Source organism: Harmonia axyridis, chromosome X (assembly GCF_914767665.1).
Source record: "Harmonia axyridis chromosome X, icHarAxyr1.1, whole genome shotgun sequence".
Lineage (NCBI taxonomy): Eukaryota > Metazoa > Arthropoda > Insecta > Coleoptera > Coccinellidae > Harmonia > Harmonia axyridis.
Genome location: NC_059508.1, coordinates 23,281,571 through 23,307,206, shown reverse-complemented (window position 1 = coordinate 23,307,206; position 25,636 = coordinate 23,281,571). Strand labels below are relative to the sequence as shown.

The 25,636-nt window shown below is 31.6% G+C and overlaps 1 protein-coding gene and 2 pseudogenes across 1 annotated transcript; 2 read left to right on the top strand and 1 right to left on the bottom strand.

The window, feature by feature from the left end:
- Positions 1-1,949: 1,949 nt before the first annotated feature.
- Positions 1,950-2,405, top strand: LOC123686644 (cell division control protein 2 homolog). Its single transcript, XM_045626861.1, has one exon. It carries the CDS (start codon positions 1,950-1,952, stop codon positions 2,403-2,405), a length of 456 nt encoding a protein of 151 aa, XP_045482817.1.
- Positions 2,406-16,435: 14,030 nt separating this feature from the next.
- LOC123685850 lies at positions 16,436-17,351 on the bottom strand (annotated as a pseudogene).
- Positions 17,352-19,903: 2,552 nt separating this feature from the next.
- On the top strand, positions 19,904-23,694 carry LOC123685849 (annotated as a pseudogene).
- The last annotated feature ends 1,942 nt before the right edge of the window (positions 23,695-25,636 follow it).

Sequence of the window (25,636 nt, the reverse complement as noted above, 5' to 3'; positions counted from 1 at the left end):
ATTGTAAAAAATTAAAAGTTCCTTCTTGGTAATAATATACCTCTTTTTCTATCGATCTGGTCACGTAGATCACGAAAGTTTTTATTTGAGGGGTTTGCGACGAATAGTTTAGGAGATATAACGATTTTTGTAGAGAGATTGAATTTTTACGGTTTTTTCCAAAAATTTCGAATTCAAATTTCTCCTAAACTATGGGGACAACGGAAAATCGGTAAGCAGAGTTGGTATTGGCAGTTTATGGTTATTCGAATCCCACTCTCGCCTGACAATATTTGAGTCGAAAAATTTTCTCGAATTTTCTCGAATTTTCCTTACCCCGGACCTTAAAAAATTGTAAAAAATTAAAAGTTCCTTCTTGGTAATAATATACCTCTTTTTCTATTGATCTGGTCATGAAGATCACGAAAGTTTTTATTTGAGGAGTCTGCGACGAATAGTTTAGGAGATATAACGATTTTTATAGAGAGATTGAATTTTTACGGTTTTTTCCAAAAATTTCGACTTCAAATTTCTCCTAAACTATGGGGACTACTGAAAATCGGTGAGCAGAGTTGGTATTGGCAGTTCATGGTTATTCGAATCCCACTCTCGCCTGACAATATTTGAGTCGAAAAATTTTCTCGAATTTTTCTTACCCCGGACCTTAAAAAATTGTAAAAAATTGAAAGTTCCTTCTTGGTAATGATATACCTCTTTTTCTATTGATCTGGTCATGTAGATCACGAAAGTTTTCATTTGAGCAGTCTGCGACGAATAGTTTAGGAGATATAACGATTTTTATAGAGAGATTGAATTTTCTCGAATTTTCCTTACCCCGGACCTTGAAGAATTGTAAAAAATCAAAAGATCTTTCTTGGTAATAAAATACCTCTTTTTCTATTGATCTGTTCACGTAGATCACGAAAGTTTTTATTTGAGGGGTCTGCGACGAATAGTTTAGGAGATATAACGATTTTTATAGAGAGATTGAATTTTCTCGAATTTTCCTTACCCCGGACCTTGAAGAATTGTAAAAAATCAAAAGATCTTTCTTGGTAATAAAATACCTCTTTTTCTATTGATCTGTTCACGTAGATCACGAAAGTTTTTATTTGAGGGGTCTGCGACGAATAGTTTAGGAGATATAACGATTTTTGTAGAGAGATTGAATTTTCTCGAATTTTCCTTACCCTGGACCTTAAAAAATTGTAAAAAATCAAAAGTTCCTTCTTGGTGATAATATACCTCTTTTTCTATTGATCTGTTCACGTAGTTCACGAAGATCACGAAAGTTTTTATTTGAGGGGTCTGCGACGAATAGTTTAGGAGATATAACGATTTTTGTAGAGAGATTGAATTGGCAGTTCATGGTTATTCGAATCCCACTCTCGCCTGACAATATATGAGTCCACCGGATTCACACCGGCGTTCCTGAATTTCGGTCGGGAGGTCCACTCCCCAGAAACGAACCGTCGGACATCAGGAGCCAAAGGTGACGCAGAAAAATCAATGGAAGAACCACAGGTCCAAGGGGTAGGCCAATACGCAAATCGCATCAAGCGACTCCAAGAGACCCGGGAGTTTGTTAGACTCCAGCTGGCTCGTGCATTCAACCAACAGAGTCGGTATTATAATCTCCGAAGGAGAGCGTGGTCGTGCCGGGTAGGTGACAAAGTTTTGCGTCGAGAACATCCGTTGTCGTCGGCGGCTGAAGGCTTTGCATCTAAGTTATCGCCCAAATATTCTGGTCCGTATACCGTTACTAAGGTCATATCTCCAGTGGTTTACGACTTGAAAAGCGCGTCGGGTAAATATCTTCGTCACATCCACGTTAAAGATTTGAAACCATTCTACGAAGGTGAGCAGGGCGTTGAGCACTCGGAAATTTCGGGAAACCCGCGGATACATAGTGGAGAGCATGCATAAGACCGAGGGGTGGAGCCGTGTCAGTCATCCGTCTGTTTCAGGATATGTTGCGATCAGTGGCGGTCGTACCCTCCAACCCCTCTGATGAAGAGCCCACTCCGGAGAGAATAACCAGGATCTCCGGACCCTTCCGGAAAATCCGTACCCTCGGCGAGGGAGGTTTTGGAAAAGTGTTCGAGGTCGAACACGGAGATATAAGATTTGCCCTGAAGGTGGCCCCGAAAGACGAGGTGTCCATGACGGAGCTGAGGATGCTGAAAGCCATGAGACACCCAAACGTGGTCCGCCTATTGGTGGATTACGTAACCGACGAACGGCTCTATCTTGGGGTCGAGCTGATGGAGGGAGACCTGTTGGAACTGGTCCAACGACGGGGGCCTCTGCCGGAGGGGGAGTGTTGTGATATGTTGGGGCAGGCTTTCGCTGGGCTGGCGGCCTGCCATGCTCAGCGTATCCTGCACCGGGATATAAAACCGGGGTCGGCGGGTCTGCATCGCTGATTTCGGGCTCGCCTGCCGACTTAATCAGAGGTTCCCGACCACGTCGCGGCGAGCTGGTACTCCCCCATTTTGGGCACCGGAGGTCCTGAAAAGGTTGCCATTCAGACTCCCCTCGGATGTGTGGGCCATGGGAGTGACGGCTTTATACATGGCAACCGGGAAGCTACCCTTCATGACGCCGAATGGGGAAAAGAAGGTCATGAACTTGATAGGACACTACCGCGGGGAGGAGATGCTCGAGGTGCCAGAGGGATTACGCAGCAGCCTGGTGGAACTTCTGAGGGTTGATCCAGCGCATCGCCCTTCCGCTGCATGGGGCGAGATGACCTTCAGGCAGCTGGCCGTATCAGCCAAAGAGGGGTCCAAAGAGATATCCTCATCTGAAAGACCGTCAAAATTTGAGGCCATAAAGGTGGGTGAGAGCTTTGTAGAAGCCTTTGAGAGGCAACCAAAGGGTGGCTGGACTCCCCGATTCAGGCAGAGGCTGCTGCGGTTTCGCCCTCCAGGAGTGCGGGGTAGACTCCACCCTAAGTTCGTGTTTCCGAATGGGAGGACGAAGCGAATTTGGGTTCCCCAGGAGTAAGGGCGCCTCTCTGTCCCGCGGACGTCCGTCTGTCCGTCAATAAGTGAAGTAGGTCGTCATTGGTGTTGGTAAGTTTTATACAATGGGTCGCTAATCTTGTTGTGTTTTAGAACAAAGATGTCTAGAGGAGAGTGGGACCTCATCGACGCCGGAATAGTGGAATCCATGCCGGCCAGTTTCGACGAGTTAGTGGAGGAAGAAATCGAATTCTGGCAACAGCAACGGAAGGAGACGGCGGCTAGGGGACCACCTACATCTCTATGTCATCACCCAACACCTCCAGCGAGACGACGCCCCTATGACTTACCTCGTGGCCATGCCGGTGGACGACACAAGCCAAAGGCTAGAAAACCCCGCAGGCCTTCCAGAACCCACGTACCAGCCCCAGACCCACACTACCCAAGAGCGCAGAGGGAAGTTCCACGCTTCATCAAACTCATGGAGGGTGCATGTTGGCGGTGTGGACTACTGGGCCACGCCCGGAGACATTGCCGGAACAACGTCCGATTATTTTGTTCTCGCTGCGGTCGTTTGGGAGTTATGTCTAGGGATTGTCCATGCCCAAGAGAAAATCGAGCCCGGACGAGGCAACAAGAGGAGCCGTCTAGAGTCGGAATGGATCAGGGCGTGAGGTCAGGTCAACCCAATCTCCGGTCCATTGGAATCCAGTGTGAGCTACTGCGACCCTCAACGAACCTCCAACTATGGCCGATGGAGATTCACCCAGGGATGATATTGGCCGTCTGCCAATAGATAGTTGAACAGCGGGGTAGCAGGTGGTGACAAAAAAAACTTTCGTTTTTTTTTGGGGAAGTAAGGGGGGTGTGTAACGAAGTGAAATTCGTTACTAGAATCACCCGGTATCATTTAGCCCAGGTCAAGAATTCAATAATTATTTTACTAGAATCACCTAGTATAATTTACCCAGGTTTAGAATTCAATGATTATTTTATTAGAATCACCCAGTATAATTTGCCCCAGGTTTAGAATTCCATCATTATTCTACCAGTCATCTGAGTAGGTGAAAATAAAATATTAATTGAGAGCAGTGAAGGTATTTTTCGTCCAATTCAAAAATTTTCATTTGGAATAATTTCTGATTTATTTATTTCATGAAAATATAACGATGCAATTTAAAATATCAGCCTATGTATAAAAACTTTCGAGCGACAACGCGATAGACGTTATCTCTTCAATATGTTCTTTTTTACATGTTGTCGTTCGTTTTTCATAGGTATACCGCCGATTTCGAGACTCGAAATTTTCCCCTTCCAACCGAGATTACAAGTGAAGTATTTCGGAAAAGGAGGATTATTCTTGCCGGTGTCTTCGAAGTATTAAGATATTTTCCGATTTACTCCTGTCGGCGTCTTCGAGCTATATATTTTCATAGTTATTGAGCGGATTTTCTTGAGTAACAACTTAGAGTTTAATTTTTAGTTTGCAATTTTTCTTTTGAACGTTGGACGTTTTAGTGCCGTATTTTATATTCGTGAATTTGACACTTAGCCCGTACACGAAAAGAATTTGAGTTCGTGTAGTGAAGTGGGAAATTCTTAGGATTGGTAAGAACCGTTTTATTCCTGTCTGTATTATCGGTGACTTTCCTGTGTTCCATCGATACTTTCCGAGTGTGATTTATTTGCAATTTATTTTATTTCTAAGATCTTTCTTTCTCAAGTGGAGTTTGTCTGTTCGGTTCCTTATTGCGAGCAACTCTTATTTGGAACTACCAGGCAAAACTCCTTATCTTGGGGAGAGGGGTCGTTTATTTCCGATCTCCGGATCACTGCGGCCTTTAAGGTTAATTATCCTGTCCGGTCCGACTCGAGTCGTTAATTGGTGGATGCGCCGAGGTATACCGTAAGTGAAATTTATTTCTTTGATCTTTCTTTCTCAAGTGGAGTTTGTCTGTCCGGTTCCTTATTGCGAGCAACTCTTATTTGGAACTACCAGGCAGAACTCCTTATCTTGAGGAGAGGGGTCGCTCATTTCCGATCTCCGGATCACCGCGGTGTTTTGGGCTAATTACCCTGTCCGATCTGACTCGAGTCGTGAATTGGTGGATGCGCCGAAGTATACCCGAGTGAAATTTATTTCTCAGATCTTTCTTTCTCAAGTGGAGTTTGTCTGTCCGGTTCCTCATTGCGAGCAACTCTTATTTGGAACTACCAGGCATAACTCCTTATCTTGGGGAGAGGGGTCGCTTAATTCCGATCTCCGGATCACAGCAGTCTATTCGGCGAATTACCCTGTCCGGTCTGACTCGAGTCTAGAATTGGTGGATGCGCCATAGTATACCCCGAACGAAGTTTATTTCTTAGATTTATTTTGGTGGATGTGCCGACAGATACCCTGATTGACATCTGTTTCTAAGACCCAACTTTCTCAGGTGGAATCTGTGTGTCGGGTCCCTTATTGCGAGCAACTCTTATTTGGGACCACCAGACAGAATTCCTTATCTTGTGGAGCGGGGTCGCTTATTTCCGATTCACGGATCACCGTGGTCATTTCGGTGAGTCACCCTGCCCAGTCCGACCTGAGATTTATTTTGGTGGATGCGCCGACAAGTACCCTGATTGAAATCTGTGTCTAAGACCCAACTTTCTCAAGTGGAATCCGTGTGTCGGGTCCCTTATTGCGAGTAACTCTTATTTGGGACCACCAGACGGAATTCCTTATCTTGTGGAGAGGGGTCGCGTATTTCCGATTCACTGATCACCGTGGTCATTTCGGTGAGTCACCCTGCCCAGTCTGACTTAATATCAATTTTTGGTGGATGCGCCGATACAAGACCTGATTCGAAGATATTGTTCAGGCTTGCTGTTTCTAATAAAGAGGTATCGAACCGGACCGTACGGAACACAGGATAGGTAGTCACATCTGACTTATTAGACTGCATTTCACACGCCAATCTGCATGCTTTCCACGCTTGTCCGCACTTAACCGTTTTTATCATCGCTCAATTTGCTTGCTCACTGCTTACTAATTTCTGCTGCTTGATATACGCCACCTGCTCACCTCGCTTAGTTCTCGTTCCGTACCGTGTTGCATTGTAAATATTTGCTTTTGGTGTTTAGTAGCCTTTTGCATTATTGTATATATAGGATAGTATTGTATATAATTTGGTGTTGTACATAAGGGAACGGATATTGTTAAATATAGTGTGTTTCGTCAGGGTGTCTTTTATTTATCTCATAGACATTTACTGCCATTTAGCGAAATAAATCACCACTGGTCAATCGCTCTTACCTCAGATTGAATCGAACCCTTCTCCAACTGTTTAAAAGCTACCCAGGGTCGATAATAGTGAGCGACGTAAGGAATTGCGACCTTATAAAACCTATCGCAATTGGCGCCCGAGGTAATATAGGAGAGAAATAGTAAACAATCATCAATCCGAAGAAAGTCGCCGTCACAGACTCGAATGTCACGCAGGTAGCTATAATCTCCCACGTGGTAAGGTCAATTGCTGCTGTAACCACAAATGCACGACTGACTTCTGTTGTTGATTTCATTTGTTTGTTATTTCCTTCTCTGTTTCTCATTCTAACACTTTTCATCGTATTGCACAGGGACGAAAGCTTGACACGCGTGTCTAAGGAAACCACTTTGGTATAAGGGACTGTTCTTAATCCCTTCGTTTTGTTTAATGAACAATTATCCAAGTAAGCCATTCCACATTGTTGATTTTCTTGGACTCGGATGTCACGCAGGTAGCTATAATCTCCCACGTGGTAAGGTCAATTGCTGCTGTAACCACAAATGCACGACTGACTTCTGTTGTTGATTTCATTTGTTTGTTATTTCCTTCTATGTTTCTCATTCTAACACTTTTTATCGTATTGCACAGGAACGAAAGCTTGACACACGTGTCTAAGGAAACCACAAGGGTTTGTTCTCATTCCCTTTTTTCTTTTTGATGAACAATTATCCAAGTAAGCCATTCCACATTGTTGATTTTCATGGACTCGGATGTCACGCAGGTAGCTATAATCTTCCACGTGGTAAGGTCAATTGCTGCTGTAACCACAAATGCTCGACTGACTTCTACTGTTGATTTCATTCGTTTGTTATTTTCTTCAATGTTTTTCATTCTAACACTTTTCATCGTATTGCACAGGAACGAATGCTTGACACACGTGTCTAAGGAAACAACTTTGGTATAAGGACTGTTCTTATTCCCTTCTTTTTGTTTAATGAACAATTATCCAAGTAAGCCATTCCACATTGTTGATTTTCTTGGACTAGGATGTCACGCAGCTAGCTATAATCTCCCACGTGGTAAGGTCAATTGCTGCTGTAACCACAAATGCACGACTGACTTCTGTTGTTAATTTCATTCGTTTGTTATTTTCTTCAATGTTTCTCATTCTAACACTTTTCATCGTATCGCACAGGGACGAAAGCTTGACACACGTGTCTAAGGAAACCACAAGGGTTTGTTCTCATTCCCTTTTTTCTTTTTGATGAACAATTATCTAAGTGAGCCATTCCACATTGTTGATTTTTTTGGACTCGGATGTCACGCAAGTAGCTATAATCTCCCACGTAGTAAGGTCCATTGCTGCTGTAACCACGAATGCACGATTGACTTCTGTTGTTGATTTCATTTGTTTGTTATTTTCTTCAATGTTTCTCATTCTAACACTTCTCATCGTATTGCACAGGGACGAAAGCTTGACACACGTGTCTAAGGAAACAACTTTGGTATAAGGACTGTTCTTATTCCCTTCTTTTTGTTTAATGAACAATTATCCAAGTAAGCCATTCCACATTGTTGATTTTCTTGGAATCGGATGTCACGCAGGTAGCTATAATCTCCCACGTGGTAAGGTCAATTGCTGCTGTATCCACAAATGCACGACTGACTTCTGTTGTTGATTTCATTTGTTTGTTTTTTCCTTCTATGTTTCTCATTCTAACGCTTTTTATCGTATTGCACAGGGACGAAAGCTTGACTTACGTGTCTAAGGAAGCCACATTGGTATGAGGGACTGTTCTTATTCCGATTCCACATTGTTGATTTTCTTGGACTAGGATGTCACGCAGCTAGCTATAATCTCCCACGTGGTAAGGTCAATTGCTGCTGTAACCACAAATGCATGACTGACTTCTGTTGTTGATTTCATTTGTTTGTTTTTTCCTTCTATGTTTCTCATTCTAACACTTTTCATCGTATTGCACAGGGACGAAAGCTTGACACACGTGTCTAAGGAAACCACAAGGGTTTGTTCTCATTCCTTTTTTTCTTTTTGATGAACAATAATCCAAGTAAGCCATTCCACATTGTTGATTTTTTTGGACTCGGATGTCACGCAGGTAGCAATAATCTCCCACGTGGTAAGGTCCATTGCTGCTGTAACCACGAATGCACGATTGACTTCTGTTGTTGATTTCATTTGTTTGTTATTTCCTTCTATGTTTCTCATTCTAACAATTTTCATCGTATTGCACAGGGACGAAAGCTTGACACACGTGTCTAAGGAAACCACTTTGGTATGAGGGACTGTTCTTATTCCCTTCTTTTTGTTTAATGAACAATTATCCAAGTAAGCCATTCCACATTGTTAATTATTTCGGACTCGGATGTCACGCAGGGAGCTATAATCTCCCACGTGGTAAGGTCAATTGCTGCTGTTACCACAAATGCACGATTGACTTATGTTGTTGATTTCATTCGTTTTTTATTTTCTTGAATGTTTCACATTCTAACACTTTTTATCGTATTGCACAGGGACGAAAGCTTGACACACGTGTCTAAGGAAACCACTTTGGTATAAGGGACTGTTCTTATTCCCTTCTTTTTGTTTAATGAACAATTATCCAAGTAAGCCATTCCACATTGTTGATTTTCTTGGACTCGGATGTCACGCAGGTAGCTATAATCTCCCACGTGGTAAGGTCCATTGCTGCTGTAACCACGAATGCACGATTGACTTCTGTTGTTGATTTCATTTGTTTGTTATTTCCTTCTATGTTTCTCATTCTAACAATTTTCATCGTATTGCACAGGGACGAAAGCTGGACACACGTGTCTAAGGCAACCACTTTGGTATGAGGGACTGTTCTTATTCCCTTCTTTTTGTTTAATGAACAATTATCCAAGTAGGCCATTCCACATTTTTGATTTTCTTGGACTCGGATGTAACGCAGGTAGCTATAATCTCCCACGTGGTAAGGTCAATTGCTGCTGTAACCACAAATGCACGACTGACTTCTGTTGTTGATTTCATTCGTTTGTTATTTTCCTCAATGTTTCTCATTCTAACACTTTTCATAGTATTGCACAGGGACGAAAGCTTGACACACGTGTCTAAGGAAACAACTTTGGTATAAGGACTGTTCTCATTCCCTTCTTTTTGTTCAATGAACAATTATCCAAGTAAGCCATTCCACATTGTTGATTTTCTTGGACTCGGATGTAACGCAGGTAGCTATAATCTCCCACGTGGTAAGGTCAATTGCTGCTGTAACCACAAATGCACGACTGACTTCTGTTGTTGATTTCATTTGTTTGTTTTTTCCTTCTATGTTTCTCATTCTAACACTTTTTATCGTATTGCACAGGGACGAAAGCATGACACGTGTCTAAGGAAACCACATTGGTATAAGGGACTGTTCTTATTCCCTTTTTTCTTTTTGATGAACAATAATCCAAATGAGCCATTCCACATTGTTGATTTTCTTGGACTCGGATGTCACGCAGGTAGCTATAATCTCCCACGTGGTAAGGTCAATTGCTGCTGTAACCACGAATGCACGACTGACTTCTGTTGTTGATTTCATTCGTTTGTTATTTTCTTCAATGTTTCTCATTCTAACACTTTTCATCGTATTGCACAGGGACGAAAGCTTGACACACGTGTCTAAGGAAACCACTTTGGTATAAGGGACTGTTCTTATTCCCTTCTTTCTGTTTAATGAACAATTATACAAGTGAGCCATTCCACATTGTTGATTTTCTTGGACTCGGATGTCACGCAGGTAGCTATAATCTCCCGCGTGGTAAGGTCAATTGCTGCTGTAACCACAAATGCACGACTGACTTCTGTTGTTGATTTCATTTGTTAGTTTTTTTTTTCTATGTTTCTCATTCTAACTCTTTTCATCGTATTACACAGGGACGAAAGCTTGACTTACGTGTCTAAGGAAGCCACATTGGTATGAGGGACTGTTCTTATTCCCTTTTTCCTTTTTGATGAACAATTATCCAAGTAAGCCATTCCACATTGTTGATTTTCTTGGACTCGGATGTCACGCAGGTAGCTATAATCTCCCACGTGGTGAGGTCAATTGCTGCTGTAACCACAAATGCACGACTGACTTCTGTTGTTGATTTCATTCGTTTGTTATTTTCTTCAATGTTTCTCATTCTAATACTTTTCATCGTATTGCACAGGGACGAAAGCTTGACACACGTGTCTATGGAAACCACATCGGTATAAGGGACTGTTCTTATTCCATTCTTTCTGTATAATGATCAATTATCCAAGTAAGCCATTCCACATTGTTGATTTTCTTGGACTCGGATGTCACGCAGGTAGCTATAATCTCCCACGTGGTGAGGTCAATTGCTGCTGTAACCACAAATGCACGACTGACTTCTGTTGTTGATTTCATTTGTTTGCTATTCCCTTCAATGTTTCTCATTCTAACTCTTTTCATCGTATAACACAGGGACGAAAGCTTGACTTCCGTGTCTAAGGAAGCCACATTGGTATGAGGGACTGTTCTTATTCCCTTTTTTCTTTTTGATGAACAATTATCCAAGTAAGCCATTCCACATTGTTGATTTTCTTGGACTAGGATGTCACGCAGCTAGCTATAATCTCCCACGTGGAAGAGTTACTTTATAAACAGTTGTTGAAGTGGTATTTCTAGTGGAAAGTTTCATGTTTAGATAGTTAATTGTTTGAATATGGAGGTAATTTTTTTAATACTAGCTTAGGGTTATTTTCATTTATTCGAATATTTTCAAATATCAGTTATATTTTATGTAGTTAGTTTTTTTTTATTGGTTTATGAATTTTCAACTTTCTTAACGAAAAATTTATTACAATTCAAGAAATTTCGACTTTTTAGTTTCTTTTCATGTTTTCTGGAAGTCATAGACTACTCCATTCAATGAGAAGTTGCAGTTTTCCTTAGTTGAAGTTTTTCCTCGAAAACTCTTCTAGTATAGAGTTTGCTTGAGACTTCTTTTTTTTTATATCTACGTAAAATTGACTGAATGAATAAAAAAATATAGATTTTTCTAAAAAACTTTACATTAGATATCTATAGGAATCTCTTCAACTTATGAACCGTTCAGCTTATACTCAAGTATTGCCATATTGCTGAAATTATCATCAACCAAGCTATCTGATAATGCAATAATATACTGGGTGTGCCGTTTGAAATAAGTAGGTAGTAATCTGAAATTGTTCAAATTTTCAGCACAAAATTATTATTAGTTTTCCATAAACAATAGCCATCGCGGTGAATCACCCTGTACATCATTATCATTCAGCCTTCTGCTTCCACTGAGGGATATAAATTTCGCCTTACTGGTTTATGACTGTTTTGCAATTATCTCTGGCCAAGCGTTTTTATAGACTATTTCAAGGGACTTTGGATATACTATATACAGAAATATTATAATTTCCAAAATGATTTCCACTATTTTATTGTAATTTTTTTTTTTCAGAATCTACATTTCTTGGAGTTAACTCAGTTAGAAGAAGAAGAGGTATTATTAATAATATATTATTTACCAATTCTAGTGAATACAAATTACCCTGTAGTGTTAAACAAAAATTTTCTGCAAGTAAGTATAGAGATCTTAAAAGAATTATTCATGGTCAATATGAATATGTAATATAATAATGAATCAACTAATATCAACTTTTTCAGAAAATGAGTGTAGAAAATCTGTACACAATTACAATGGATTATCAATTACAAAACCTTTTATCCAGAATGAGATGACAGGAAAACATTCGAAACCTTCAACTCCCCCTAGTTCAGCTGTAAAAACAGTTGGAATTAATGCAAGAGATAATACAGAGATAATCAAAAATGATACAATTTCCAATAGGACAATTGAAAAAATTGAAAGTAGCATCTCGAATAAAAATGAATCTAAAATTGAGGAGCCCACAGTAAATGTATGGAAAAAATCATGGGCTAGTCTATTTGATGAAGATGTTAAAACAATATCGAATGAGAAAATAGACAATAAAATTAATGATTCACATGTAACATCTTTAAAACATACAAAAGTAGTCAAAAAAATAGATTCAGCCACTCATATGTTAGGAGGTGAGTTCAAAACCATATCTTTTTTTATATATTTATCTTACTTTCAACTAACAATTTGCTTACATCTACTGTAGATAATTATTTTACTTAGTTGAACCCATTTTACTCGATGAAAAGTGGAATGCTTTGGTTTTCACCTACAGATATCAGTGAAAATTCAAGTTTCTATCATGGTTAGTAACATTTTTAAATTTTCAGAATTTCTCAAGAACTATTAAATTGCTGGGACGCAAACCAGTTTTAAACCCAGGTGTTTACGAAACAAAAGTAATTTTTGTTATATAAACTCAATATTACAAGCCTTACTTGCTTGCCCACCACTTTGTAATCTCCTCAAACGGCTATCAGAGAACTTCACTTACAATAATGCACTGAAATCAATAACAATGAGTGAAAATATGTAAGTATAAATTAATATAATTTGCAACTTTGATTGAATAACAATTTTATATATGTTTTTTCATTATTCAACTAATCCAGGTGTAAATTTATGAATAACTTCGATAATCTGCCCAATGTAAGACGCAAGTCACGTTCAAAAAAGAAGAACAAGAAGCAAACTTTCGTCAATATAGACAATGGCAATTCGTTTGAGGCCTCATCGTTTTATACGATGCTAAACGGAACACGTAGCGATTCTTTCCTTGTTGAAGGCCGACAAGAAGACGCCGAAGAATTCTTGGGCCTTCTGTTGATTGGACTCAATGATGGGAATAATGAAATTGATTAGCCATGACGAAAATATTCAAGCAGCTAAAAAAGAAGTGAAAATAGATGTGGATGATTGGAAAGTTATTGGTCCTAGGAACGAAGGGAATGTAACAAGAGAAATACAAATGGACAATACACCGATTAGTGATATATTCGGAGGACTTCTCTGTTCAAGAATCCATAAAACCGGAGACGAAACTTCAGAAAATATTGAACCATTCCTAACATTGCCATTAAATATTAAGAAAGCAAATAACATAGCTGAAGCATTAGAAGGCCTTACAACCAAGAACAAACTAGAGGGTCTGACATCATCGAAAACGAAAGAAACGGTTGAAGCATGGCAGCAAGTGATGATAGAGAAGTTGCCTGTAGTTTTAGTATTACACTTGAAATGCTTCGAATACAGAATGAATGGCTGCACTAAAATAATGAAGACTATAGAATTTCCCATCAATCTGCAGATTGATTCTAAAATATTATCTGGAAGGACGAATTCTTCAGCGGAGAGACAAAATAAATTAATATGTGTAGTATACCATGTAGGAAAGGAGGCCAGCTATATGCATTATATAGCAGATACTTTCCATTCGGGGTATAATACATAGTTGAGGTTTGATGACTCCAAAATAAACAGAGTTACGGAAGAAGATGTTCTTAAACGTCAAGGAGATAGAGTTCCTTATTTATTATTTTATCGAAGGAGTGATACGGTGTGAAGTGTAAAGATTCATTGATAAAGTTGTTAATTTGTACAGATTAGATTTAAGGATGCTGAACATTGTAATATTTTTCTGTAGTTTCATGAGTAATGCCATGAATTGTATTTCGGGAGAATATGAAAAATTGACTATACAATGTTATATATATATTAATATATATATATATATATATATATATATATATATATATATATATATATATATATATATATATATATATATATATATATATATTTATATATATATATATATCAACAATTTTAATTCCCAATATACAACAATAGTTAAAGTTAGATAAGGATCGAAACGTCGACTAAATGAAATAAAGAAGAGTGACATTATAACACTTATCAATTTTCCCACACCCCTTATCTAACTTTAACTATATATATATATATATAATTTTATTAAAGAATTAGTATTTTTATTAGATTAAGAAAAATTTTATTTTATGATAGATTAATAGTACTGAAAAGGAAAATTATATAAATTTATAAAAGAAACAATATTGTGTACCTTGTGTATCAGGGTTTATTAAAAATTTAATATTTATATATTTATCTCGAATTTAAAAGAGCTATATAGTTATAAATATTATTGTTTAATAAATATTTATAATAATTATATAGTAGTGAAACGTTATTCGTTTTTAAATATATCTAGTTTTTTAAGAAAAGAATTTAATTCATTATAAAAATTATAAAAATTTAATTTTTAATTTTTTGAATTTTTATTTTAATAGTTTTAGGGATAAGCTTGAAATTAAATTATTATAATTAAATATTATAAATTGATAATTTATAGAATTAGAAATTTTTACTATTTGAAGTTTGTTAAAATTTGTTATTTAATTGAAATATTTATATATTAATTTAATTTTTTTATTAAAGTAAATTTAATAATGAAAATTATATTGAAATAATGATAAAATTAGTATTAATTATTTTGTAAAAATATAAGTAATTACGAAAGGTATAATTAAGTAATTAGGCAAAAATATCTTTCACCTGTTTAATAAAAACATCTCTTTTTGATTATAATTTAAAGTAGGACCTGCCCACTGAATAAAATTTGAAGGGCCGCAGTATTTTGACTGTGCAAAGGTAGCATAATCATTAGTTTTTTAATTGAAAGCTTGTATGAATGGTTTGATGAGAAGATAACTTTCTAAATTTTATTATTTAAAAATTTTATTTTTAAGTTAAAAAGCTTAAATTTTTTTAAAAGACGAGAAGACCCTATAGAGTTTAATTTATAAAAGATTTTTAATTTAAAGAATTATAAAATTTAAAATTTTTATTAAATTTGATTGGGGTGATTAAAAAATTAGATTAACTTTTTTAACTTTAACCATTAATTTATGAAAAATTGATCCATTTTTATGATTAAAAGAATAAATTACCTTAGGGATAACAGCGTTATTTTTTTTTAGAGTTCAAATCGAAAGAAAAGATTGCGACCTCGATGTTGGATTAAAGTTAAATTTAGGTGTAGAAGCTTAAATATTTGGTCTGTTCGACCATTTAAACTTTACATGATCTGAGTTTAAACCGGTGTAAGCCAGGTTGGTTTTTATCTCTAATAATTTAATAAATTTTAGTACGAAAGGACCAAGTTTATGATTTAAAATTTTATAAATGGATAGAATTATTATTTTGGCAGATTAGTGCGTTAGATTTAGAATCTTTATAAGTATTTTATACAAATAATAATTGATATAATTTTAATTTTGATAATTTTTATTTTAATAATTATTTGTATTTTAGTTAGAGTAGCTTTTTTAACTCTATTAGAACGGAAGTTATTAGGGTATATTCAAATTCGAAAAGGTCCTAATAAAGTAGGTTATTTAGGAATTTTACAACCTTTTAGTGATGCAATTAAATTATTTATTATTTATATATTATATTTATTATTATATCACCAGTTTTTAATTTAATTTTAGCATTAATATTATGAATTAGAATACCTTTTTATTGTTATTTATTTAAGTTAAATTTTTCTGTATTGTTTTTTTTTGTAATTTCTAGTTTTAGTGTGTATACAATTATATTATCGGGTTGATCTTCAAATTCGATTTATTCTTTATTAGGAAGGCTTCGTTCAGTTGCTCAAGTAATTTCTTATGAAGTAAGAATATTTTTAATTTTATTATCATTTTTAGTGTTAATTATATCTTTGAATTTAATAGATTTTATTTTTTATCAAAAATATGTTTGATTTGTTATATTTAATTTTCCTCTTAGAATAATATGATTTATCTCAAGATTAGCTGAAACTAATCGAACTCCTTTTGATTTTTCTGAGGGTGAATCAGAGTTAGTTTCAGGGTTTAATGTTGAATATAGAAGTTTTGGATTTGCTTTTATTTTTATGGCTGAATATTCCAATATTATTTTTATAAGAATATTAAGAAGGTTGATTTTTATAGGAGGAGATTTTTATTCTATTATATTTTTTTTAAAATTATTATTTTTTTCTTTTATATGAATTTGGGTTCGAGGGACTTTACCTCGTTATCGATATGATAAATTAATATATTTATCTTGAAAGGTTTTTTTGCCTGTTTCTTTAAATATACTTATACTAAATTTTAGATTAAGATTATTATTTATGGTATTAATTATATAGTTAATTAAATTTTGTATAAATCAATAGAAATTTAAATTCTTTCTTATATTTTCAAAATATATGCTTTTCAAGCTCATTGATTAATTAAATATTCATCAGTCTCAAATTTTATAAATAATTGAGTTTAATATAAAGTATACGAAATAGATTAAGGTAAAAATTTGTCCTATTAAAATAAAAGGATCTTCAACTGGTTTAGCTCCGATTCATGTTAAAATTATAACTGTAACGATAAAATTTCAAAATATAATTTTATTAATATAATAAAAGCTGTTTCTTTTCATTATTTTGAAATTAATAAAAGGTATAAAATAAAGAATTGCAATTGATATTACTAAAGCAATTACACCCCCAAGTTTATTGGGAATAGAACGAAGAATTGCATAAGCAAATAAAAAATATCATTCTGGTTGAATATGAGGAGGGGTGGAAAGAGGATTAGCTGGAATAAAATAATCAGGATCTCTTAATATATAAGGATATAGAATAATAATATTCAAAATAAAAAATATTATAATGGGAAAACCTAAAATATCTTTAAAGGAGAAATATGGATGAAAACTAATTTTATCTAAATTAGAATTAGATCCTAAAGGATTACTAGAGCCAGAGTTATGTAAAAATAGTAAATGAATTATAATTAAAGCTGAAATAATAAAAGGTAAGATAAAATGAAATGAATAAAATCGGTTTAGTGTAGCATTGTCAACAGCAAAACCTCCCCATAGTCAAATAACGATAGAATTTCCTAGGTAAGGGATTGCAGAAACTAAATTAGTAATTACAGTTGCTCCTCAAAAAGATATTTGCCCTCAGGGAAGAACATAACCTAAAAAGGCTGTAGCTATAGATATAAACAAAATAGTAGTTCCTGTCATTCAAGTTTCTGTATGTTTGTAAGAACCAAAATATAAGCCTCGCCTAATATGTAAGTATAAACATATAAAAAATAAAGAGGCCCCATTTGCATGAATAGTTCGTATTAATCATCCTATATTTACGTCTCGACAAATATGAGTTAGCACAAAAATGTATAGATAAAAATAATCCTGTAATAATTTGTATTATTAAACATAAGCCTAATAAAGATCCAAAATTTCATAAATATGAAATATTTCTTGGTGTAGGTAGGTCGATTAAAGAATTGTTAATAATTTTCGTTAAAGAATTAATTTTTCGTATTGGTATTTTCATATTTGAATTGACGTAACGGTCCAAATTTTACTTTAGTAATTTTTACAACTGCAATTATTGAAATTAATAAATAAAAAATCAAAATTAAAAATATGTTAGAATTTGGGTAATTTAAAAATTTATTTAAATTTAAATAAAAATTTCTAATTAAATCTATTTTATGTGAAATTTCATTATTAATATTTTGATTTATTAAATATAGATTTATATTATTTATAAATATAGTAATTATAAATAAACTATGATAATTATAATTAATAGAATATATTTATTAAATTGAAATTTTTCATTAGAGGCAGTTCTTGTTATATAAATAAATAAAGTTAGTAAACCACCAATTATAATTAATATTAAAATATATGAAAATCAAAAGTTTGATCTTATTAATCCTAAAATAATACAAGTTATAATAGTATAAGTTAAAATAAGTAGTCCTAAAGATAGTGAGTGGGTAAGGAAAATTGCTAAAAAAGTTAAAAATGTTAAAATTAAGATTTCAGAGGGTAGTTTAATAAAAAATATTAATTTTGGAGATTAAAGATATATTTGTTTTCCTCTGATATTTTAAAAGATTAAATCTTAAAGCTGGTTTACAAGACCAGTATTTTTATTAAATTATTAAAATATGGAAATAATTTTTTTAAGTATGTTTATTTTTAGAATTTTAAATTTTTTTATTAATCGAAAACATTTATTAATAACATTGCTTAGATTAGAATTAGTAATTTTAACTTTATTTATAATAATATATTTTTATTTATCTTATTTTAGTTATGAATTTTATTTTGTAGTAGTTTTTTTAACTATAAGTGTTTGTGAAAGAGTTTTGGGATTATCTTTATTAGTGTCAATAATTCGTTCTCATGGAAATGATTATTTTAATTCATTAAATATTTTATGATAATAGTAATAATATTAGTATTTATGATTCCTTTATGTTTTTTAAATAAATTTTGATTAATTAAGAATTATTTAATTTTAATAAGAATTTGATTTTTTTCAAAAATTTCTTTTTTATTTTTTATTTCATTAAATTTTTTTATAGGTATAGATTTTTTATCATATTTTTTGTTATTATTAAGGTTTTGAATTTCTTTTTCAATATTTATAGCTAGAGAAAAACTTTTCAATTTGAAAGATTTTAGTGAGTTATTTAGTATTTTATTATTATTATTATTGCTTTTTTTATTATTAACTTTTACTTCTATAAATATATTTTTATTTTACATATTTTTTGAGGCTAGGTTAATTCCAATTTTGATTTTAATTTTAGGTTGAGGATATCAGCCTGAACGTATTCAAGCTGGTATATATATATTTTTTTATACAATTATAGCTTCTTTACCAATAATATTATTTATTTTTATTTATTATTCAAAGTTTAAAACATTAGATTTGACTTATATTAATGTAAATTTATTTAGTTTTATTTTATATTTTATAATAATAATAGTATTTTTAGTTAAAATACCGATATTTTTATTTCATTTATGATTGCCTAAAGCACATGTAGAAGCTTCAGTTGCTGGGTCTATAATATTAGCAGGAGTGATATTAAAGTTAGGAAGATACGGGCTTATTCGGTTTTTAATTATATTTATATATTTAGGAGTTAAGGTTAATTTTTTTTTAATTAATTTATCTTCAATAGGAGGGATTTTAGTTTCTTTAAGTTGTTTGAGTCAAAGAGATATAAAATCTTTAATTGCTTATTCTTCAGTTGTTCATATAGGACTTTTATTGTCAGGTTTATTAACATTTAATTCTTGAGGAATTACTGGATCTTTAATAATAATATTAGCTCATGGTTGTTGCTCTTCAGGATTATTTGTTTTAGTAAATATAAATTATGAACGTATTGTTAGTCGAAGCATTTTTATTAATAAAGGTTTAATTAATATTGTACCTTTTTTATCTTTATGGTGATTTTTGTTAGTAATTAGAAATATAGCTGCACCTCCTTCTTTAAATTTGTTAAGAGAAATCTTGTTAATTAATAGTTTAATTAATTATTCTCATATTTGTATATTTATATTAATAATTATAACTTTTTTGAGAGCTTCATATAGTTTGTATTTATATTCTTTTAGTCAACATGGAAAATTTTACAGAAGATTATATTTTTTTGAATTGATTTCTCATCGAGAATTAATTTTATTATTAATGCATTGGGTTCCTTTAAATTCAATTTTATTAAAAAGAGATTTATTTTTCTTATACTTAAATAGTTTATATAAAATATTGATTTGTGGAGTCAATGAAGTTACTTTAACTTTAAGTAATATCTTTTTGTGTAATTTTTTCTAGATTAATACTTAGGTTTTTTTTTTTTTTTTAGTTTTAGATTATTTTTACTTAATACAGGAGAGGTTTATTTTATTGAGTGAAGAATTTTTAGTTTAAATTCAATAGAAGTAGAAATATCAATTCTTTTAGATTGAATATCCTTATTATTTGTTTCTTTTGTTTTATTTATTTCTACAATAGTAATTTTTTATAGAAAATCTTATATATCTAAGGATTTATCTATTAATCGTTTTATCATATTAGTTTTTATATTTGTTCTTTCTATATTATTAATAATTTTAAGTCCAAATTTAATTTCAATTTTATTGGGTTGAGATGGGTTAGGATTAGTTTCTTATTGTTTAGTGATTTATTATCAAAATGTAAAATCTTATTCAGCTGGTATATTAACAGCTTTATCTAATCGAGTAGGAGACGCGATATTAATAATTTCTATTGCTTGGATAATAAATTTTGGAAGATGGAATTTTATATTATATATTGATTATTATTATAGAGATAAAAGAATAATAATTGTAGGTTTGTTAATTATTATTGCTGCTTTAACTAAAAGTGCACAAATTCCTTTTTCAGCTTGATTACCAGCAGCTATAGCTGCTCCTACTCCTGTTTCAGCATTAGTACATTCTTCAACTTTAGTAACAGCAGGGGTTTATTTATTAATTCGATTTCATTTATTATTGGAAAATTATTCTTTTGTGTTAATATTCATTGGATTGATAACAATATTAATTTCAGGTTTAGCGGCTAATTTTGAATATGATTTAAAAAAAATTATTGCTTTATCAACTTTAAGTCAGTTAGGTTTAATAGTTACTATTTTAAGATTAGGTTTATATGAATTAGCTTTTTTTCATTTATTAATTCATGCTTTATTTGAAGCTTTATTATTTATATGTGCAGGTAATTTTATTCATTTGATAGGAGAATGTCAAGATATTCGTTTTATAGGGGGTTTAGTTTATAAAACTCCTATAACTGTAATATATTTTAATGTAAGAAATCTATCATTATGTGGGATTCCTTTTTTTTCTGGATTTTACTCAAAAGATTTAATTATAGAGGTTTATTCTATGTTAAGATTAAATATTTTAATTTATTTAATTATATTAATTTCTTTAACATTAACAGTTTCTTATACAGTGCGTTTATTAAATTATTTAATATTTACAGATTATTGTGGGTTTAGAATAAATAGAACTGAAGAATTAAGAGATGAAATAGTTTATAGAATAGGATTTATATTTATTATTGTATTATTTTCAGGAACGGTTCTTATATGATTTATATTTAAGGATATTAATTTAGTTGTATTACCTTTTTTTATGAAAATTTTAATTTTAATTATAGTAATAATTGGGGTAATTAAAGGTTTTGAGATTTCTTTATTAAAATTGAATTATAATTTAATTTTTTCTAATTTAATAAAAATTTTAATTTTTTTTAGTATTAATATGGAATTTGCCTTATATTTCAACTTTTGGAATAAATTATTTTTTTATTAATTTAGGAATACTAAATTATAAATTTTTAGATCAAGGTTGATCAGAGTTCTTAGGAAGCCAGGGTTTATTTAAATTTTTTAAAAAAATTTCTGTTTTATTTCAGTATATTTTTGAAAATAGTTCAAAGATTTATATAATAATATTTTCAATTTGGATTATTTTGTTATTGATTTATATATTCTACTCAAATAGCTCAATAGAGCGCAATATTGAAGATATTGAGGTAAATCAAAATATTTTTTAAGTATTTATAAGAATTAATCTTTTTTTATAATGAAAATATAATGTTTTAGATAAACTATATAAAAAGAAATATTAACAAATTGCTATTTATTAAGTTAGAAGCTTAAATTTTTATATTTCTTTAATTGGAGAGTTTCTCATTGGAATCATTAACAGTGACTTACCTCTAGTTTGGTTTCAATTAAATAAGGAATTTAAATTCAAATTTTTAGGTCGAAACTAAATGCAATATTTTGCTTCTTATTTAAGATAAACTAAAAAACAGTATTTTTTAAATGCAAATTAAATGTTAATTTAACTATTATCCTATAAAGATCAGTTTAAGGCTCCTTGTTTTCATTCATGGTATAAACCTAAAATTAAGATTGCCATGAATATAAAAAATATAATGCTAATAATTATAATATTAGAATATTTTATTCTATAAATAAAAGGGATAATAAGGGTAATTGCTACATCAAAAATTAAAAAGATTAAAGCGATTAAAAAAAAGTGAATTGAGAATGGTAGGCGTGCAGAATTTTTAGGGTCAAATCCGCATTCAAAGGGAGAACTTTTTTCTCGATCTTTAAATGTTTTTATTGAAATATAATTTGCAATAATTATTAAAATTATTATAATTCTAAAAATTATCAAAATTAAAGATGAAATTAAGAATATTAACTATACTTTTAAAAGATTTTTTGATTGGAAATCAAATGTAATATTTATACTATATAGATATCTACCTCATCAATAAATAGATATATATAGGAATAGTCATACTACGTCTACAAAATGTCAATATCATGCTGCTGCTTCGAATCCAAAATGGTGATTGTTTCTAAAATGATTGAAGTTTAATCGAGTTAAACATACTGAAAGAAAAATAGAACCAATAATTACATGTAAACCATGGAATCCTGTAGCTATAAAGAATGTTCTTCCATAAACTGAATCGGCTATAGAAAATGGGGCTTCTAAATAATCAATTCCTTGTAGTAAAGAAAAATATATTCCTAGTAAAACAGTAATAATTAATCTTTGAAATGTTTGACTAAAATTATTTTCTATTAATCTATGGTGGGCTCAAGTTACACTTAGGCCTGATCTCAATAGAATAATAGTGTTTAATAATGGGATTTCATTAGGATTAAAGGTATTAATTCCTTTTGGAGGTCAAGTTATTCCTAATTCGATAGAAGGAGATAATCTTATATGATAAAATCTTCAAAAAAAACTAATAAAGAAAAAAATCTCTGAGGTAATAAATAAAATTATTCCTCATCGTAAACCAAAAGATACTAAAAGAGTGTGGTTTCCTTGAAAGGTTCTTTCTCGAATTACATCTCGTCATCATTGAAATATAATTAGTAAAAGAATTAAATTTCCTAATATAAATAAATTTGAGTTAAAAAGATGGAATCATTTAATTATTCCTATTATAGCAGTTATAGCTCTAAAAGCGCCTAAAATTGGTCAAGGACTATAATCTACTAAATGAAATGAGTGATTTTTTATCAAAATTATTTTCTCTAGAATAAAGAGTTCTAAGGATAGCAAAAACATAAGATTGAATTAAAGCTACTGCTGATTCTAATAAAATTAGTATAAATTGAATTATAATAATTAATAAAATAAGCAAATTTACTATAGGACCAGTATTTCCTAAAAGAGTTAATAAAAGGTGTCCTGCAATTATATTAGCTGATAAACGAATAGCGAGAGTTCCAGGACGAATAATATTTCTAATTGTTGCAATACATACTGTAAAAGGTATTAAAATAGTAGGAGTTCCTTGGGGCATTAGATGAGCAAATGAGTGATAAGTGTGGCTAATTCAACTATTTAATATAAATCTTAACCATAAAGGTAAAGCTAGGGATAGAGTAAAAATTATATGACTTGAGGCTGTAAAAATGTAAGGAAATAACCCTATTAAGTTATTAATTATAATGAAGTAAAACAATACAATAAATATTAAAGTGTTATTTTTTTTTGTAATGATTTTGAATTCTTTATGTAGAGTAATTAATATATTTTGAATTAAAAAGTTAAATCGATTAGGTATTAGTCAGAATATAGAAGGAATAAATAAAAAACTAATAATTATTCTTAGTCAATTTAAAGGTAATATAAAATAAGATGAAGGATCAAAAGAAGAAAAAAGATTTATTATCATTTTCAAGAAAATTTTTTATTTAATAATTTAAAATTTTTTACAGGAGATTTTTTATGAGAATAAAATATTTTAATGTTTAAAATAATAAATAAAAGTGTTATAAAAATATACAAGGAAAACCAATCTATAGGTATAGTTTGAGGAATTGAAAATTATTCTAAGAATGATTTTAGTTTGACAAACTAATGTTATAGGTTAACTAAATTTTTCATTAGAAGTAGTCGTTAATTACTATAAAGTGGTTTAAGAGACCAATACTTATCTTTCAGTCATCTAATGAAAAATTTTCTACCCATTTAATGAAATTTTGGGGAGAAATTCTTTGAATAGAAATAGGTATAAATCTATGGTTTGCTCCAAAAATTTCTGAACATTGGCCAAAAAAAATTCCAGTTCGATTTAAATTGAATCTAAGTTGATTTAATCGCCCTGGGGAGGCATCAACTTTTACTCCTGTTGAAGGAACTGTTCAAGAATGAATTACGTCAGAAGATGAAGTTAGAATTCGAATATGAGAAAGATATGGTAAAATAGTTCGATTATCAACTTCTAGTAATCGAAAATTAAAAAGTTGATTAATATTAATTAAATATGAATCAAATTCAAGATTTTTAAAATCTGTATATTCATAGGTTCAATATCATTGATGACCAATAGTTTTAATAGTAACTAAAGGGTTACGGATTTCATCAATTAAGTAAATTAATTTTAAAGAAGGAAAAGCAATAAAAATTAAAGTTAATGCTGGTATGATAGTTCAAATTGTTTCAATATTGTGTCCTTCTAATATAAAACGATGGTTATAATTATTTAATGTTAGTCTCATTATGGTATATGTTACAATACAAGTGATTATTATTAAGATCAAAAGGGCGTGATCATGAAAAAATCTTAATTGTTCAAGTAAATACGAAGCTCTGTCTAAAAATATATATGATTTTCAAGTCGCTATTTCTAAAAAAAGGTAAATCTTTATAATTGGGGTTTAAATCCAATGCACTAATCTGCCATATTAGAATTTTTGAGCTAAGATTGGTACTTCTGAATAAGAATGTTCATTAGGAGGAGAAAGTTGGAGTCATTCAATTAAAGAGGGTACATTAGAATTTAACTTTCTTAAACGTATTGAATAAAATCTTTCTCAAATAATTAAGATTATAAAGATTATTCTAATAGAGGAAATTATAGATCCAATAGAAGAAATTTTATTTCATTTGTAATAAGCATCAGGATAATCAGAGTATCGTCGAGGTATCCCTCTTAGTCCTAAGAAGTGTTGAGGAAAAAATGTTAAGTTTACCCCAATAAATATAATTAAAAATTGGATTTGTAATAATTTATTGTTAAGATTGAATCCTGTAATTAAAGGGAATCAATGGATAAATCCTGCTATAATGGCAAATACAGCTCCTATAGATAAAACGTAATGAAAATGAGCTACAACATAATAGGTGTCATGTAAAATAATATCTATGGAAGAGTTAGCTAAAATTACTCCTGTTAATCCACCAATTGTAAATAAAAATAAAAATCCCAGGGTTCATAAAATTGAAGGTGTATAGTAAAATTGTATTCCATGTAAAGTTGCTAATCAAGAAAAAATTTTAATTCCAGTGGGTACTGCAATAATTATTGTAGCTGAAGTAAAATAAGCTCGAGTATCAACATCTATTCCCACTGTAAATATGTGATGAGCTCATACTACAAATCCTAGAAGTCCAATAGCTAATATAGCATAAATTATTCCTAAAGAACCAAAGGCAATTTTTTTTCCTCTTTCTTGTGTAATAATATGGGAAATTATACCAAACCCTGGGAGAATTAAAATATAAACTTCAGGATGACCAAAAAATCAAAATAAATGTTGGTAT

What these genes read in the sequence shown, in the direction of transcription:
- LOC123686644 (XM_045626861.1), top strand. Translation starts at nt 1,950, where the DNA reads ATGTTGCGATCAGTGGCGGTCGTACCCTCCAACCCCTCTGATGAAGAG.